At 36.8% G+C, this 16696-nt stretch overlaps 1 protein-coding gene across 3 annotated transcripts; it reads right to left on the bottom strand.

The window, feature by feature from the left end:
• Positions 1-1042: 1042 nt before the first annotated feature.
• si:ch211-51e12.7 (uncharacterized protein LOC336335 homolog) lies at positions 1043-11638 on the bottom strand. 3 transcript variants are annotated; one of them, XM_034005598.3, is made up of 6 exons: positions 11389-11638; positions 8374-8459; positions 7443-7628; positions 6869-7000; positions 6127-6240; positions 1043-3004 (listed from the first exon to the last, which is right to left on the bottom strand). In XM_034005598.3, the coding sequence occupies exons 2-6, from the start codon at positions 8457-8459 to the stop codon at positions 2983-2985; spliced, it is 540 nt and encodes a 179-aa protein (XP_033861489.2). In that variant the 5' UTR covers positions 11389-11638; the 3' UTR covers positions 1043-2982. The 3 variants fall into 3 exon arrangements, with proteins under 3 accessions (XP_033861489.2, XP_033861487.2, XP_033861488.2); XM_034005596.3 differs by lacking the exon at positions 1043-3004 and adding an exon at positions 3667-5615 and having other exon boundaries at positions 11389-11637; XM_034005597.3 differs by lacking the exon at positions 1043-3004 and adding an exon at positions 3667-5615 and having other exon boundaries at positions 7452-7628; positions 11389-11633.
• Positions 11639-16696: the final 5058 nt, after the last annotated feature.

Raw genomic sequence — 16696 nt, 5'->3', positions numbered from 1 at the left:
TTATGCACAACAGCATTTTTAGTCATTGGATCCTCTAATAAAAAATCATGTTTTGTTCTTAATTTTGAAAAGTAAAATTATGTTGATGCATTGATTTATTGTCGATTTTTTTAGGTTGCCGATTGCACCACTAACACTAATTTCAGCTGCCTTTTCACAGGTATATCTGAGCTGGACGGTCTGGGTGAGGTGTAGGTAAAGGTGGCTGTCGGGTATCTGACCCAGGAAGCAGGAATGCGGCAGTAAAAGGTCACGTTGGCTTGTGGGATTGATTTGAATATATGCAAATAAGCGAATATGGATGCACTTGAACAAACATTAGTGACTGTTTGTTTTTATTTTTCGGTCTTTACACAGCTGTCAGTAGTCTTATTAATGAGGTTTCATCGTGCAGTAAGATGAAAGCGGTGGAACATAGTCACCATTGCTCAAAAGAGTTTGTCTCTCTAGCACACGCTGTTACTTCCGTACAGCAGTTTGGCCCAGCTGAGTATGAGCGCTGAAACTGTACTGTCTCCGCTGTAGCTAAGGTATAGCTGATCGTCAATGGAAACACCATCCAGCTACACCTCATCCAGACTGTTTACCTGGGGAAAGCCCATGGAAACAAGGCATTAAATTGAGTTTTAGGACTGAATGGCTGGTGAGCCAGTTTCATGCAAATTGTGGGGTAATTTCTACAAGCTTAAGACATGAAGTCCGCCAATTGTGATGTGATGTTTATCCCAGTGGGAGATAATAAATGCGTGACTGGAGTTCTGAGTAGAGCATACCAGCACAGGCATGGAAAAAATCACTCCTGTTACATCACACTTGATCCCTTGCCTACTGTTCGTTCAACTGGCTGCAAGACTGCAACGCGGTGTCAAGTCTTCCACAATTCAAATGGACTGTACGGCTTTGTGAAGAGCAGTACACAGGGGAGGTCTACATTTCAAGCCAGGTCTCCTATCATGATTCAGCATGTGTTTCTGACAACTTAAGCAACACTGTCTATACTTCATATGCAGATTGATACAAACAAACAAACAAAGTTTAATACAATGACATTTTTATTAAAGTTCAGACTTAAAAATGTACAAATAAAGTTTGTGTTGAAGCAGGATTACTTTCGACTGCTCTACATAAATAAAAAAACTTTGTCTTCACGTAAGAAACATATATCATGGGGATACAATATGGATGCTAACACGGGCAAGTTGTAGACCCAACTTTGTTACATTTCTGATCACCTCCAGGCAGGCCTCACGACCAGCTGATATAAACCAGCTCTGACACAAATCTGCTGTAAACAAGATGTAATGTCTTAAGCTGGCTATGTTAAGAAATAAAATGTAGCCTTGACGTGTCCTTCCCAGCTCTAAAAATATTTAAAGTTTTAGCATACTGCAGGTATCGAAGTAAAATACATCTGGCTTGTGTTACACTGTGTTGTACTGTGTAATGTGGCTCCACAGAAGAAATAAGCACCTGTTGTTGCTTGAAATGGCAACAAGGGGGCAACAGAGGTCAGTACTGAGCAATTTTGTAAATGTTTTAAAAAATAGATAACATTTGATTATATATGAGCTATTTGTGCATCATTAAGTGGAGTAAATGAAAAAAACAACACTTGTATTGGTACAGATAGGCTGTTTTAAAGGATGTCATCTGTTTCAACAACTTGGTTTACCATTGCTCTGTGCAGTAGCAGGGTGAATATCATAGCCATCTCCCCTCCCCCCCATGGGCCTCAGTAACTATTAAAGTATTTCTGAACATCTCATCTCCAATCTAGCCTATTGTGTAGTTAGTGCCATGACTGCTAATTTGTTTCCTTCCATTGAATGGCAATACAGATCTTACAACACCTGCTTCATTTATTCAGGTCCTCTTGGTCTGCACCTATCAAACTCTCAAAAACAACTGTCACAAAACTTCGGTATATTAATAGCTGGAGTTAAATGGGAGGGTCAACCCTGTCAGTTGAGGCAAACTCACCCTTTTCTAATGCTGCACTTTTTATAACTGGCTGTGCACTAGTTCTATTTACAAATAAAACCGCTGGTTTAATAGACCCTGACTAACACTAATCTTGGACTACTGTGAATTTAGGTTAAGTAATCCAAGATGTGAAATAAGCTGTTAAATGCACACTGGCATGTTTTAAATAGGTATGACTTTACTTCTAAAAATGTGTTTTTTTACTTGCAAAAGCAGGGTCTGTAGTAGGATCAAATGTTTGTTACCGGTCCAAAAATGTATTTGCTAACCATTTTATTTATGTATTTAAATGTTCATTTGCAATGCAGTATATAAGTGTCCAAGCGGTCATAAATGATCATTAGGAATGACATACTCTATTGTGTACAGTAGGATCCTTTACAGCGCTGCTAGGCATGCGCTACAGATAACTCAGAGCTGCCACAGTCCTGTCTGTCCCGCAGGCTATACCATTGTGTTTGTGGTGTCCTGTGACTCGGTAGGTGCCAACAGAAAAAAATGGCTGTAAGAGAACTGCATGGAAATAATGAATTAAAAATAGTAGAAGGTGTACACTCTGCAAGCACGTCTTAGACATTTAAATGTACCAATACAGACTGGCACCCCCAAGGAAATAATATACATTTTACATTACAATAATTCGAATAATTTGCTTCAGTATTTTTTATTGTAATTCATGAGGAAATCATAGGCAGTTTGTTTATTATTAGTGATGTGCGTTTGTGTTAAGTTGTTCATCCTAATTAAATCAGTTTGCGAGTGGAAGTTACATATTACAACACAAATGTTAGCAGGGGGCAAAACTGCTAGTGAACAACGAATAACGCAGCGATCGCTTTTCTTATTATTCGTTTCTTATTTTCGGTGACGTTTAAGAAAAAGGCTGACCGTCCCTTTAAAACTCACGGTGCAAGAATGATGGTACACAAAAACAGTCTCACCTCAGTTAGGTGCTTGCTGTGTGCTCCTCAAGGGTCTGCATGCCGTCTCCCGTGGGCTTCAAAAGGGTGATAATGTTACCCTTCAGGAGACAACAACAGCATCAATCTCTCACCTGAAGGAACCATGTCGATTTTCAATTTCAAATAGGTTACAAAACAGAAAAAAAAATTCAAATGCAAAAAAATAAATAAAATAAAATAATATTACAAAATTGTAAAAGGTGCAATACCCTTGCGTTTAGGATGGCTTTATTTGAGAATGCATATTGAAAGGGCAAAGTTCTGCACTGGGGTTGTCAACTGTGACCTTAAAAAAAGCATCTTGCGCACTAGCAAACTTCCAGGCTTACATGTATTCCTGCTACACTGCAGAGTGAGTTACTCTAGAGGACCCCTGAAACAGGAGAATGCCACTCATTAGGTGGCTTTCATATGTGTATACTCAATATAGGATACTAAGACCTGTTCACAACAGTATTCATTTCTCATTTTAAAAAAAATAACAAAAACAGAGCATCTGCCTTCACAAATAGTGAACAAAAAGTGGTACTTGTAAATTACAAGCCTGACTGTTCAAAACTGGAATTGTCCCGAGAAGTAAAAACATGTGAAGGGATTTTCTTCTTCTACATGAAGAGGACAGTCTTCTTATTTTTCAGTCTTCTAATAATTTTGTTTCTTTTTATATAAAATAGGAGATGCATTTTCCAAGTGCAAAATCAGGCAAAGTCACACATTTCCATTAGAATTTATCAAATTATTTTATTTTGCATGTTAAGTCAAGCTAGTTGCAGGGGTGTCTAGTGCCTGAGAATCCTAGCCCTTGGTATAGATCTTGGATTTAATAAGCCACAAGAAAGCCTGGTAAATACACATTAGTAACATAATAATAGTAATATACAAACATCTGAAAACTTTATTTCACCCAAACTTAAATGGTATTCCTGTATTGCACCTTTACATAAACTCATGCATTACAAATTTAATTGTAATCAGTATACTTAATTGTTACATGATAAAATACAATAGGATCAGAGCATGGAAAATAGACGAGGCTGGAAACCCTCCACCCCAAAAAAAGATTTAAAAAAAAAAGGAAAGAAATCGATAAACTTGATATTTAAACCAGATCTGCTTGCTAACTGCACTGGATGCCAGAAGTGAAGTGGTACTTACCCCACCTATGCAGTACCTTTTAAAATTTTATATATTTTTTAAATCTTATATTTTTTCTTCAAACTAGTAATTCCTGCTTGTAGACTAAAGGACCCAGCATTGCGCTAGTCTAAGATTATCATTCAACTGCACCAAGCAATTCAGAAGGTGGGATTCAGCCCTCAGCACAAGGTTACAGCAAATGTCTATTGTTGCAAAATGTAATTTACAGGCTGTGATCATCCTTGTAGACAGCAGGTCAGTTTTCACAAATAGCTTTTGCACCTCCAACTTAAATATATTAAAGTCAACAATAAACACTTTTTTTGGTTTGTTTTTTACAGCAGCACATTATTTGTAACTTGTATTTTGCTAGAAGAAGAAGAAGAAGAAGAAGAAGAAGAAGAATAATAATAATAATAATAATAATAATAATAATAATAATAATAATAATAATAAACGTGATATCCGGTCAATGTGCAGTTGCACAGCAAATCACTTTAAGAAATATACAATTATTGTGTATACAATCTTTTCTTTTTTATTCTGTGACATATATATGTAATATCTGTGTTACTGTTATCATGTCCTGAATTTTAACACATTAACAAGTGTAGCATTACACACTCGGTTTACAGATCAATTACAGTTAACTTTCAAGCTGACATGTTAACAAGGTCAAGCTGTAGATAACAACACATTTTCAAATTGAAGAAAAAAAATTAAAACAGTTAACAGTTTATTTTTATTTTTATGACTCTAAGCCAAAAGCCAGTAACTTTGTCCTTCAAAAATACATTTACAATTCCACATAACTTCAGTCACATTATTTTAAAATACGATGGTTATACATCAGAACTAAACACAGTCTAGAACATAAAAGTTTCATATTGAATTAAGCAATTACTTTGTTTTTTAGTAATGTGCTTATTTATGGATATATATTATAAATGCTATGTAATCTTAAATTAAATCCATTATAAAAAAGACCATTTCACAATTACTTATCATACACAAAAAACTTTTAAACAACCATACGTGGAACTTAAAGTAACCGCACATAAGAAATCTGAAAATTTTACAGAACGAGTTAAAGTGATACTAGGTATGTATGCTTGACCTTTCATGTAACAGAATCATAATAAAGTATTTCAGTAGATACTGTGTGTGTGTGTGTGTGTGTATGTGTGTATATATATATATATATATATATATATATATATATATAAAACATAGTTGGAAAGGTCCAAGGAGTCACAGAATTAACAGTTAAGCCATCTAGTTGGTGCATGAGGGCTACTGCAAGAAATAAGCCTATCAACTAGTCTTTCGTTTAGTTTTTTGTTTCGTTTCGTTTTTGTTTGTTTAGGCAGTTCCTAGTCCTGCCTTGTTAGACTGTGTTTACTGCTATAAAAAGCGCTTGGTATAAATAGTAAGCTGCTTTACAAGCGTCTGCCACCTGGGGGTCCAGGCCATCTCTGGCCCCTGCCAGGTGGCGGAGGTGGCGGTGGTGGAGCACCAGGTCCATTGGGAAAGCTGTGTAAAAGGATAAAATCACACATTGGATGGTTTTCTGCTGCGCCAGTCAAATAGTCTACCTTTGAATCAACAACAAATGTATATTGTCTGTTTGTTTTTCTTGGCTGTATAAAATAAATGTTTTTTTTGTTTTTTTTTGCACCCCCACCCTCTCCCCCTTCCAAACCCAGAAAGAATATTTAAAAAAATATTCATGCATAATTAAACTGGCTTCGTTAAGAACTGTGAGTATTAAAACATCTTTAAGGCTTCCTTCTTTTTTTTTTGTAAATGAAGAGTTAATTGACTTGAAACTATACACTTTTTATTATATATAATATATATATTTTTTATTCCCTTTTATTTGTTTTTATTATGTATTAACCTTACTTTGGAGTTATATTATTAATGTAGAGATTCTGTTTTGCAAAGCAAAAAATAAAATAAAATAAAAAATAGAATAAATAAATAAATAAAACAAAGGCTTGGCATAGAAAAGCCCCATTAGAAGAATGGTGGAAGGTCTTACCCCCTTGGATGAAAGGGACCTCGTGGTCTGGGATACAGCCCCCTGCCCCGGGGGTGTGGCGGTCTCCCTCTGAAGCCCATGTGTCCTGGGGGAGGTAGAGGAGGGAGGCCATGTCTGCAAACAAACCACAAAATGCATGTTACATATTTATCACGTTTACGAACAAGAGGAAGCCATTCTGTCCATCAGTGCTCTTTTGCTTGCTGGTTGATCTCAAACTTTCATCCACAACTATTAAACGCTCAATCATCTTAAATTTACTGACTGAAGACTGAAGACATTGAAAATGAATTCCAGTCAAAATGTTTGTGACAGAATTTTCTTATTATTTCTAGATCCCAAAACAGGTAGTTCTTAGTGTAGAGAGAGAAAGAGAGAGAGAGAGTGCATCATGTTACAATGTACAGAACAATTCTGGGGCCAGACAGTATCAACAGCAGGGGAGCTTATCAGATCAACATGGAAACTCATCTTCACATTCCAAAGTTAACATGAAACTGCCTGCCACAAGTGTTCTGTTTCAAGAGTCCTATCAGAGATCTATTCTTGGAAGGGACTGGCATTCTTTATCAGGTGTTCACTGAGGCTCAAGAAAAGTCTAGTATTGGATTCTGATAGGCACCATAACCGAATAGTAATACTGCATGTTCAGTTCACCATCCTAGCATTACTAAAATAAATACAGTTAACACAATAACTACATTTTAATTTCCATATTTTGAGGCATTCCCACCAGCATTACCTGTGCATGGGTGGGTAGGGTCCCCTCATATGGGGGGGTGGAGGAGGTGGTGGGGGCAGGCCCATAGGACAACCCCTCCTCCCCATTCGACCATGGGGGTCAGGGAACGGTCGCATTCTCCCCATGCCTCGTCTGAAAACACAGAACCAAGAACACAATGTTACCCTAACATTTATACTGGAGCTATACTGTATTGTAGTGGTAAATCGCCATTAACAAAAAACAAAACGTGCTTGTCAAATAAAACACACTAGACTGGGCTTGTTGATTTTAATACAAACAGTGAAATATAACAATAGAAAAGTTCCTTCAAATGATGTATTAAAGGAGAGAAACACTCTCTTCTCTACAGTACAATGTGTTATTTGTTTCAGTCGTCATTTATACAATGGTATCATCATTATCAATATGAACATGGTTACTTTGTCACGAGTATTTTGTCAAGATGCATTTGTGCATTTGTTTAGAATATTCAATTATTTATACCAGCCCTAATTTAAACATGTCTTCCCTTTAAACAGAATTCAGCACCCCTGATACAATGCTGGATCGTGTTTCTCCTGGTTAGCCCAACCTGCTGTACCTTCCGGGCCTGAATCCGTTCATGGCGCCCCCTCTACCTCTGGCTCTCTCTCGTCCTGGAGGCCCCTGTCCCTTCATCATCATGCCTCTCCCACCTCGTCCCATCCGTCCACCTCGCCCCATCCGTCCTCCTCGCCCCATCCATCCTCCTCGCCCTCTGTTTTTCGAACCGCTGCCTCTGCCAATTGATAAGACATATTTTAATAGCAAGATTTTATATATTTGTCACAGTTATTCTTTTTAAAAAGTTTCTCATAGTAAAGCAGTGCAAAATGTGATAAAGCTTGGTGAAAGCCTAGAGATGTATGGTAAAGCATAGTAAAAACAAAAACATGGCAAACTGTGGCTAAACTATGGTGAATTCATATGAAGAAACATTTGAAAAAGCTAAATTTCAACAACATCTATCAAAAGTCCCAATAGTGATAAAACACAGATATGTGCAATATGCAGTCTGTAAGTTACGCAGAAAAAATATCTGATCATCACTGACACATCAAATTATTTAGTTATCACACACAAGTATTTACTATATCTAGGATATATCCACTAAAACAAACTTAAACATATGCCTATAGTGCACATTAAAATATACTGGAGCTTGATCTAAAAGGATAATTATGTGATAATGTAGTATACAACCACTGTTCACAAGACACTAAAGTACTGTACTAATACAGTATGTTCCTATATGAGATTTTTGACTGATCATGCATTACTCAGAAATGTTTCTCTAAGTATTCACCACAAACTTTCAAACTATAAGGATATTCGGGATCCCCAGCTGTAAGTTTAAACACATTTTTAAATGGTCATTATTTTTCCGTCTTGTTTCAACATGACAAATGGCCAATTTAATAAAGTACTGTGCTAGCACACTGTCTACCAAAGTACATTACGTAATGAAAGGTGATCCTCCAAACCTCATTTTGTTTTCAGATGGGGTTCCCTCTGAAGCAGCAGGTCTGGTTTCTGTCTGCTCCATAGGCTGCTCTATATCCTGTTCCATCTAATAAAAAATATAATCAGAATACAGCAGCAGGTGTGTCAAAAATAATTGAAATGCCTGCTAGTAAAGGTTTATCATATGCATATATAACATGGCTTGCTACTTATGTAGTCTCACAATAATTTATAATTAATACTATATATATATATTGTAGGTACATACAAATTATCAGGACGTTTCAGACATTGAAGAAGGACTTGTAACCCGAAACGTTCTGATATCATTGATTTTTTTTTTTTTATAATTTATTCGCATTTTTATGTACCTACATTACCTTTTTCTTTTAGATTTTGCTCCTTTTGGTACACAGCAGTTTTCCTTTTTCAAATTTTACATCTCTTATACTGTATTAATGACTATTTTAAACATATTTTTGAACATGAAAAAAAACAAACCTGTGTACTCACATACAGAGGGAGTAGATTAAGCAAACCAAAACATCTCCAGGATGCTAGGAGTGTATGTTAAAAATGTTATTATGCTTACCATGTATAGTGTAACTAACTGGCAGACAGACAGATTGACAGACGGACGGATACAACCAGCACATAAGGGTCACCGTTTTGTCAATACGGACCCTAACCAGTTCTGTTCCTACCACTAATCGGATTTTAAAGAAGGCTGATGCACTTTGACTTCAGTTCATTTCCCAGCTGGACCTCAGGAGGCAACCATTCATGAGCAGGAATAATGCACAAACATACAGTACAGTAGGCACTGCCTGCATTCCAAATGATGACAATGTGCAATTGCAATTGTAGACCTAAATACAACCACTTATAGACCACAATTATTTTCTCATTTTTACTGTACTGGGCTTTACCTTGATTCTGTCTTTGTTTCTTTTTTTTTAATGATATCTCATGAAAGTTTCCTTGACTGTTGCTAAAGACGCCAACAGCCCCAGAAAGGGGACCCCAGCTGGATTAATACAGAATTAAAGCGTGGCAGTATTTAGATCATTAAAATAGACCCCATCCATTAACTCATGAAATAAGCATAGACCCCATTAAGTGCACGTACGAGGTGAAAGATTCCATGCCGTTTGAAATAAGTTAGTAGTATTTGTCTGCTGATTGGTTACAAATTCCCGGGACAGATGCATACAGAATTTGAATAAAAGGAAGCTTTGATGAGCCTGTCTGGTGAAGGACAGTCAATTTATACACTTGCTGCAATATATACAGTATCACAGCCATTTCTCACTGTTGGTAGTTTAACCCTTGAAAGTCTCAATTCAGTTGCAAATAAGACATTGCAAGAAACCCATTGCCCGATTCAGAATGCATTAGCTATGGAGCGCATAAAAACACAGCAGCTGCAGGAGATTCCCAACACACACTGCATGGCAATCATGTGACTCTGCCATGCCCTGGAGGCAACCTACCAGGTTCTCAAAGCTATTTATTCAAATGATCATCATTTGACCTAAAGGTTTACCCTTGTTCAACAATCAAATGTTATTGTGGGGTTTTTTTTGTTTTTTTTTAAAGGATTGCACTTTTATCCCTACTGTATAGCTATCAAGGCTGGAATCACACATGTGCTGCCTGCAAATCCCTCTCTTAATCCTCTTACAGTATCACCCAGATCCAAAACAAAAAGGTTTCAATTCCAAAATGCATATGGCACCCTATACTAAAAACACACCACAGAGCAAGTATTTATTTAAAAAATGATTATATATATATATATATATATATATATATATATATATATATATATATATATATATATATATATATATAGTAAACTCATAATGAGATGGCTGATATGGCACATTCTGTGACAAACACCGGCTCAAGATTTATTCAAACCGAATCAAAGTACAAATATCAGGTCAGATTAGCCGGACTCGTCTTTAGTGCAGCGCAAGTGACTCAACACCGTCTCATGCATTCTGTTTGTTTTTACTACTTAAAAAGATAGACACACAACGTTATCCATCTAATCGATTACATGATTTCATATTAGGTTTAACTGGAGGACAGAAAAAAGACGGGCTTCAAATGTGCAACACTGATCACTGATTCAGCACCTTACTGTCCGCGGAAAGCAAAATAAAATACAAGTACCGTAATACATATTTTCATCTTTTTTTTATTTTATTTTAATGGCCACATAAAAATAATGCACTAAATGTTAATGTATTTCAATGTTTATGGTCGCAAAAGACATCAAAGGTAAAATAATAATAATAATAATAATAATAATAATAATACTAACACGTTTTTGTATTGAAAAATCTAAAAATAAACAACAGCATAGATGCATGCTTTTATTAATCGTTTATTGCAATAAAATAAAATAAAAAATCACCCCGCCCCGCGATTTAGACATCTCCGCAAAGCGATGGACGGTGTGTCAATAAATACAGGCTAGTGTTGCATTCTGTGTACATAGTCTGTTTGCTTTGTTCTGGTGAAAAACAAGCGATTACGGCAGCAAAATAGAATACCCAGGCCATCAGTTAACAGCGTCTAACATAAAGACCACTTTTCTTTGTGGTAATGCATTAGTGGTTGATGAATAAATTAACTTGGCAAAATACAGGACTATTCTTAAACATTAGTATTGCATTCATGCAATATAAGGCTATATTCTGAGCTTCATAATTTAAAGTTATCTTCAGTCTACAATTTAGGCATAATGTTTAGATACACATTTACACTAAATAGTATACAAAATGTTACTGAAAAAGGTTTGGAAGTCACACCCATCTTAAAAAATAAAAATAAAAAACCTGATAATGTCTATTTTTCAAGGGACTGAATAGCCAAAGTTACGTTATTGACAGTTTTATTTAATTGTGTGCATTGTAATACTTTATCTGAATCGATTGCACTTTTCTTTATTAAAGCAGTTACTTTTTTTTCTATAAATGCTACAGCTACAACATAAGATTGTATATCATTAATATTTGGCTTACCTCGCTGAACTATGTCCCGTATTATTAAAATAAAATAAAATAAAAATGCACCGTCAACCACCCCCCCAAAATAAATAACTATTTTTAAATAGATATATATATAAAATGTGGTTTGTATGCAAAAAAAAAGTCTAGATAGATAGATAGATTCTATATATGTATATATATTCTACTCTCCAGCTTTCTTCTTTCTGTAATGGCGGCTATACTCTAAATCCCGAAACCTGCGGTATTCTGTTTTCTTTGTCAAGGGTACATTGCAACCAGGAACATAGACCGCCCACGGCCAATACGAACTGCTTTTGATTGGACAACAGAGCTTTTGCAGCGCCGTTTTTTAGAGAACTTGGCTTGCCATTGGCCAAGAAACAAGTCACTCATCTCAAAACCAATATTGGCGATGCAAAGCGCACATGACAGGTTGACATGGAAAATAAATGGAACTACACCCCCCTCCGTTCCGCTGTGTTCACGCTACTACGCATATTCTATGTAGGAGCCATAACCACATCCATTGAACATTTCATAAAGAGAACATCGACCGTAACGTTTCTCCCCTTCCCTTCTTATTTAAATCTACCACTGTTCAAATCTTTCAAAGTAAACCCAGTATACTGTATCTAAAGTGGCCATTTACATAGTCACCACCTCTTTTTGCAATCCCTTTTGCTGCCACTACTGCATTATTTTTGTAATAGGCCTACCGTTACATAGCCACCCTGTTACACGTATTTCCAGTGCTTCCCTCTGATCAATAAACATTCTTTTCTTGCAAGGAGAAAACCTATGAAAACTTTTTAAACTGTTAAAAAAAACTGACCATTCATTAATGTTGTTTATTGTAAGTTATTATCGTGCTGATCCGGTCTCTTCTCGTGAGCACTTTGGGTGGGTGAGAGGACCGTGAAGTGAAGCTCACACCCTAAGTGCAAAACAAGACAACACTCCTCTACCATAAGAGACAGTGTCAACTGTACAGATTACCTAATAACAGTATCATTGATCCAAACTGTTTGTAGAAGCCTGTCCTAGTTCATGGCTCAATGCTCCCAGTCCACTGAGAAATAGTAGACTGGACACACACCTGTAAGCATAGACAACAGAAGCAATCAGTAGTTTTGCTGCTTTGTAGGAGTCTTTATTGTACTCCTTAATCAATCACTCCACACATTTAACTTCTTATTTTGAGGCACAAATACTTTAGTATGGGTTTCCAATTAACTTCGACTGTTCATTAACAGACTGGTCAAAACAACGTGTGTGTGTATTTACAGTGCTTTTAAACAGAATGAAAAAAACCACACACGTTATCATGAATATTAAAATTTTATTCAGTAAACAGACAAAACTAGAAATGGGAGATTATAAAACAAAGTGAACAAAAACAATGCGTCCTTTGGGCATAATGTAATGGAAATGGCATATCATATTGCACAGTAATGGAAATGGCATATCATATTGAACAGTAATGGAAATGGCATATCATATTGAACAGTAATAGAAATGGCATATCATATTGCACAGTAATAGAAATGGCATATCATATTGAATAGTTTGTAAACATGAAGTAAAATGGATATGTAAAAAAAGATCAGCATCATTCATATTGTCACAGATTAAAACAATATGCCAGTGAAATAGTTTATTTGTGCTGGACAACACACTTTACGAAGAGAAAGTTAAAACAATAAGGCACTTCTCTCAAAGGGTGCAGCATGGATCATTGATATGGCCAGTGGTTACGTGACAGTGAAACAGTTAATGATCAAACTTGACCAAGTGAATTACATAAGGTATTGGATATGAAGCCAATATCTTAAAGCGTTGGGTCTTTATCATCTTGAAACAAAAAATCATATGACCACAACATTGCAGGTATCTTAAGTCACAGGTAAATATGAAGGGCACCATTGCAGTTTTTATAACATTGAAAATATCAGCCTCTGGTTTAGTAGCTGAAATAGGCAATGGCGTAACTACTAAAACATATAAGCTCCCGTGGTGGGGATGTTTGATAAAAAATAAACACATGGCAGCTAGGAAGACCATAATAGTTTTCATTTTTCTTTATTTTAATTTAACACCCATTCTCTCCCCAGTTACGTTCCCTCACCACGGCTACTCAAGCAAAGCACAGAAGTCCCCTAATCCCACCGCCAAGTCAATCATGAAGGGTGCTAGCAGACCCTGAAGGCTCAAGCTGACCAGGGACTTGGCAACATCAGTTGCCAAAGTGCGTTGAGGTGAAGTAGTCCCTGACGGATTTACATCTCCAGACTGCGGAAGTGCCAGTGCCAATAGTAACACGGCACACGCCAGACTAAAACTTGCACTCCCCTGACTGCATGACAACCTGCACATCATGAGGTCATGCCTTCACCTGGTCAGCCACTTGGGATCACTATATGAGTGAAAGGCTTAATTACCGTACAATACATACAGCACACTGGCTATTTTCATTTTCATACCACTGACAGTACTTGCTACAGTACATAGTTTTAAATGGTGTACATAAAAACATAAGAAAGTTTACAAACGAGAGGAGGCCAGTCGGCCCATCTTGCTCGTTTGGTTGTTAGTAGCTTATTGATCCCAGAATCTCATCAAGCAGCTTCTTGAAGGATCCCAGGGTGTCAGCTTCAACAACATTACTGGGGAGTTGGTTCCAGACCCTCACAATTTGTGTACATGGGAAACAGATGATGTATAACAAACGGGGTCACAGTGGATGTATTATAATCAGGTTAAAGCTGAATTTGCTGTGTTTGAGACATCATTAAACTAAACAGTAGGGAATACAGCTGTTCTTGAGGGACTTTACTGCTAACAATTTGGGTGGATGTGTCATCAAAAGTGACTTCCTTTACCAAGATCCCAACATCGGTCAAGTTAGACAGGCAGTGATGAAGCAGTTTTTTTACTGTATCAGCCGACAAACCCTTGTTTAATGCGTAACCTAAGGGCAACTTCAGGTCAGCATTCAAAGCCACGAGTAGGAATACCAGGGCTTCAGTTGCAACTGAGGAACAGTCATGCCCAAGTTCGATATAAACACAATCATCCGATTCAATGTCTTCCTCACAATGGGTGTCGCTTTGTGTGTTTGCTGGGATTTTCACACCATTTACCTGGATGCAAAACTGTACACCCTCAAGTGAGTAACGGGAAAGCCACTGAAAGGACTCCTCTGTGAACCCGGGTGTTTCACTGGAAACGTCCGCCCATTCTCTCACTAGATTGGAGTGAGGCAGATCCAAGTGGCAGCCCACGAATCTGTAAGCATGCGGAGCGTAAAAGTACAGAGTGAGGCAGAACCGTCTCAAGTCATAACTGTATAACTGTTCTGAACTGGTAAGAACTTTCATTTCGTTCTTCAGAGATTTCAAGGACATGGCACTGAGCGTACTTGTTATGATCTCTGATGCAGAACCTGACGGGATCAATTTACTCCTTTTTAGATGCAGCACCAAATCTTTCATTTCCCGCCAACTCACGTTCATCCTGCGCTCTCGCTGTTGACAGACTTTGAGTTTCTTCCTCGCAGCCTCCAGTTGGTCTTTCAAATCTAATATCTTCTCTTTCGCAGCTGCCAGACTGGCCAGGCAGTAGTTATGGTCTTGGTAAATGTCGATGGTTTTAACAGGTGGTACCGGGATGCTGTTGACAACAGGCATTTCTTGCTTGCTGTTTGTGGTTGTCTGCTGTGATCCTTTAACCTACAAATAATTGAATTACCGGTTAACAGTTTAGAGAGTCATAGATGGATCATTTTCATCGGCTCAATAAAAAACTCTTGAATGTGACTAATCAATAATAAAAGCAGATGGAAGTTTATCATTGCTAAAAGAATGTGGGAATGTAATGTAGCTATGAATGATTAATATTTTTCTTTGTACTTCTAAATCTGTATTTTGGACGGACATATAATGTAATAAGTAGGGGATGACTATATATATATATATATATATGTGTGTGTGTGTATGTGTGTGTGTGTGTGCATCTTTTTATTTTACTCTTTATACATCTAGATCTGTATTGTAATAACTAAGTAAATGTGTTTGCTGAATGATTAAAAAGTAGGGTGTGATGCTATAAAAAAAAAGCTATTTTTATATATAATTAATTAATCAAAGTTTTTATTGTTATGCAACTTGTTGACATTTTCATTGCAATTGTTTACTAATTTACCATGTGGTGAAGTTGGTTATGCTGAGTATAATAAACTATAGGTTCAATAACTAATGTTCAATTGTGAAAAAGTCCCTTTAGTTTACCCCAGGGTACCTATGGTAACAATTTATTTATAATGAAAAAATAAATAAAAAAATTCCTCCTAATTTAGAATGTAATTTAAAAAAAACAAGTTAGGATGAAAATATAGCAGTGTGTTCTGGCAAGGGTCTGGAAATAAAAATATATCGTCTTTTGTTTTCACTTAGCTGCATCAAAAAAAAAAAAAAAAAAAATATATATATATATATATATATATATATATATATATATATATATATATATATATATATAGTATAGCACTTTAAATACGATTTGGTAAAAACAGTCATTAAAATGTTTGGCTATGGGGTGACATCTATGACAAAAAGGCTTGACTGGGTATCTGCACCTTTAGGAGTGAAGCACCACCATGTCCTTATCCCCTCCTCCGACATAGAGTAGACACAGTGAGCTGACCTGCCCAGTGGCGCAGAGAGAAAGAGCTGGCAGGGTAAAGGGGTCTGAAGGAGTGTGTGCAAACCCCTTCACTCTCTATAAACATGGATATTACTGCCTGAACAAATTCTTCACAAGTTACCATGTTTACATGCGCTGGATCACTTGATAGACTGTGTGCTGGCTGCCCTCAATTGGTATCCATAACACAATTAACTTCTTGGCATTCATGACTCTGTATGCAGCCCCTGTCTTACCTTCTTCCCAGGACAACCTGGAAGCACAAAGATGGTTGGAACAGCATCTTCTCTCAGTCTCACAGTTTGCCCTGTCCTGTCAAAGCAGGAGTCCTCAAAGTGCTTCGAACACAGAAACGTGTTCAGGGAAGGGTTAAAATTGACCCTTCTGACACAACGAATCCACTTCTCTCTCCTCTCTTTGTTTAGGGGAAATCTAGACAACAATAAACAAAGCATTCACAGCAAACCAGTTTGTTATACTGCTACCCATCCCCTAAAAAGACACCATTGCTCATCTGTATCATTTAAAGGGATACTTTATACTGTAACATTAAAACTTATATACAATCCCTTACCTGTTATGCTTACTAACTATTCCAGCAAAAAAACGATTCAGAAAA

The sequence above is a fragment of the Acipenser ruthenus genome, chromosome 5 (assembly GCF_902713425.1).
Source record: "Acipenser ruthenus chromosome 5, fAciRut3.2 maternal haplotype, whole genome shotgun sequence".
In the NCBI taxonomy this organism is placed as follows: domain Eukaryota; kingdom Metazoa; phylum Chordata; class Actinopteri; order Acipenseriformes; family Acipenseridae; genus Acipenser; species Acipenser ruthenus.
The sequence above is the reverse complement of the archived record's forward strand: the minus strand, read 5'-3'. Positions and strand labels throughout refer to the sequence as shown.

What these genes read in the sequence shown, in the direction of transcription:
- si:ch211-51e12.7 (XM_034005596.3), bottom strand. Translation starts at nt 8,459, where the DNA reads ATGGAACAGGATATAGAGCAGCCTATGGAGCAGACAGAAACCAGACCT. An exon ending in AGGCCCGGAAGGTACAGCAG is followed by an intron (nt 7,001 to 7,442) that starts GTTGGGCTAACC and finishes CTGTGTTTTCAG; the next exon opens with ACGAGGCATGGGGAGAATGC. An exon ending in GGTCCCTTTCATCCAAGGGG is followed by an intron (nt 5,616 to 6,126) that starts GTAAGACCTTCC and finishes CCTTTTACACAG; the next exon opens with CTTTCCCAATGGACCTGGTG.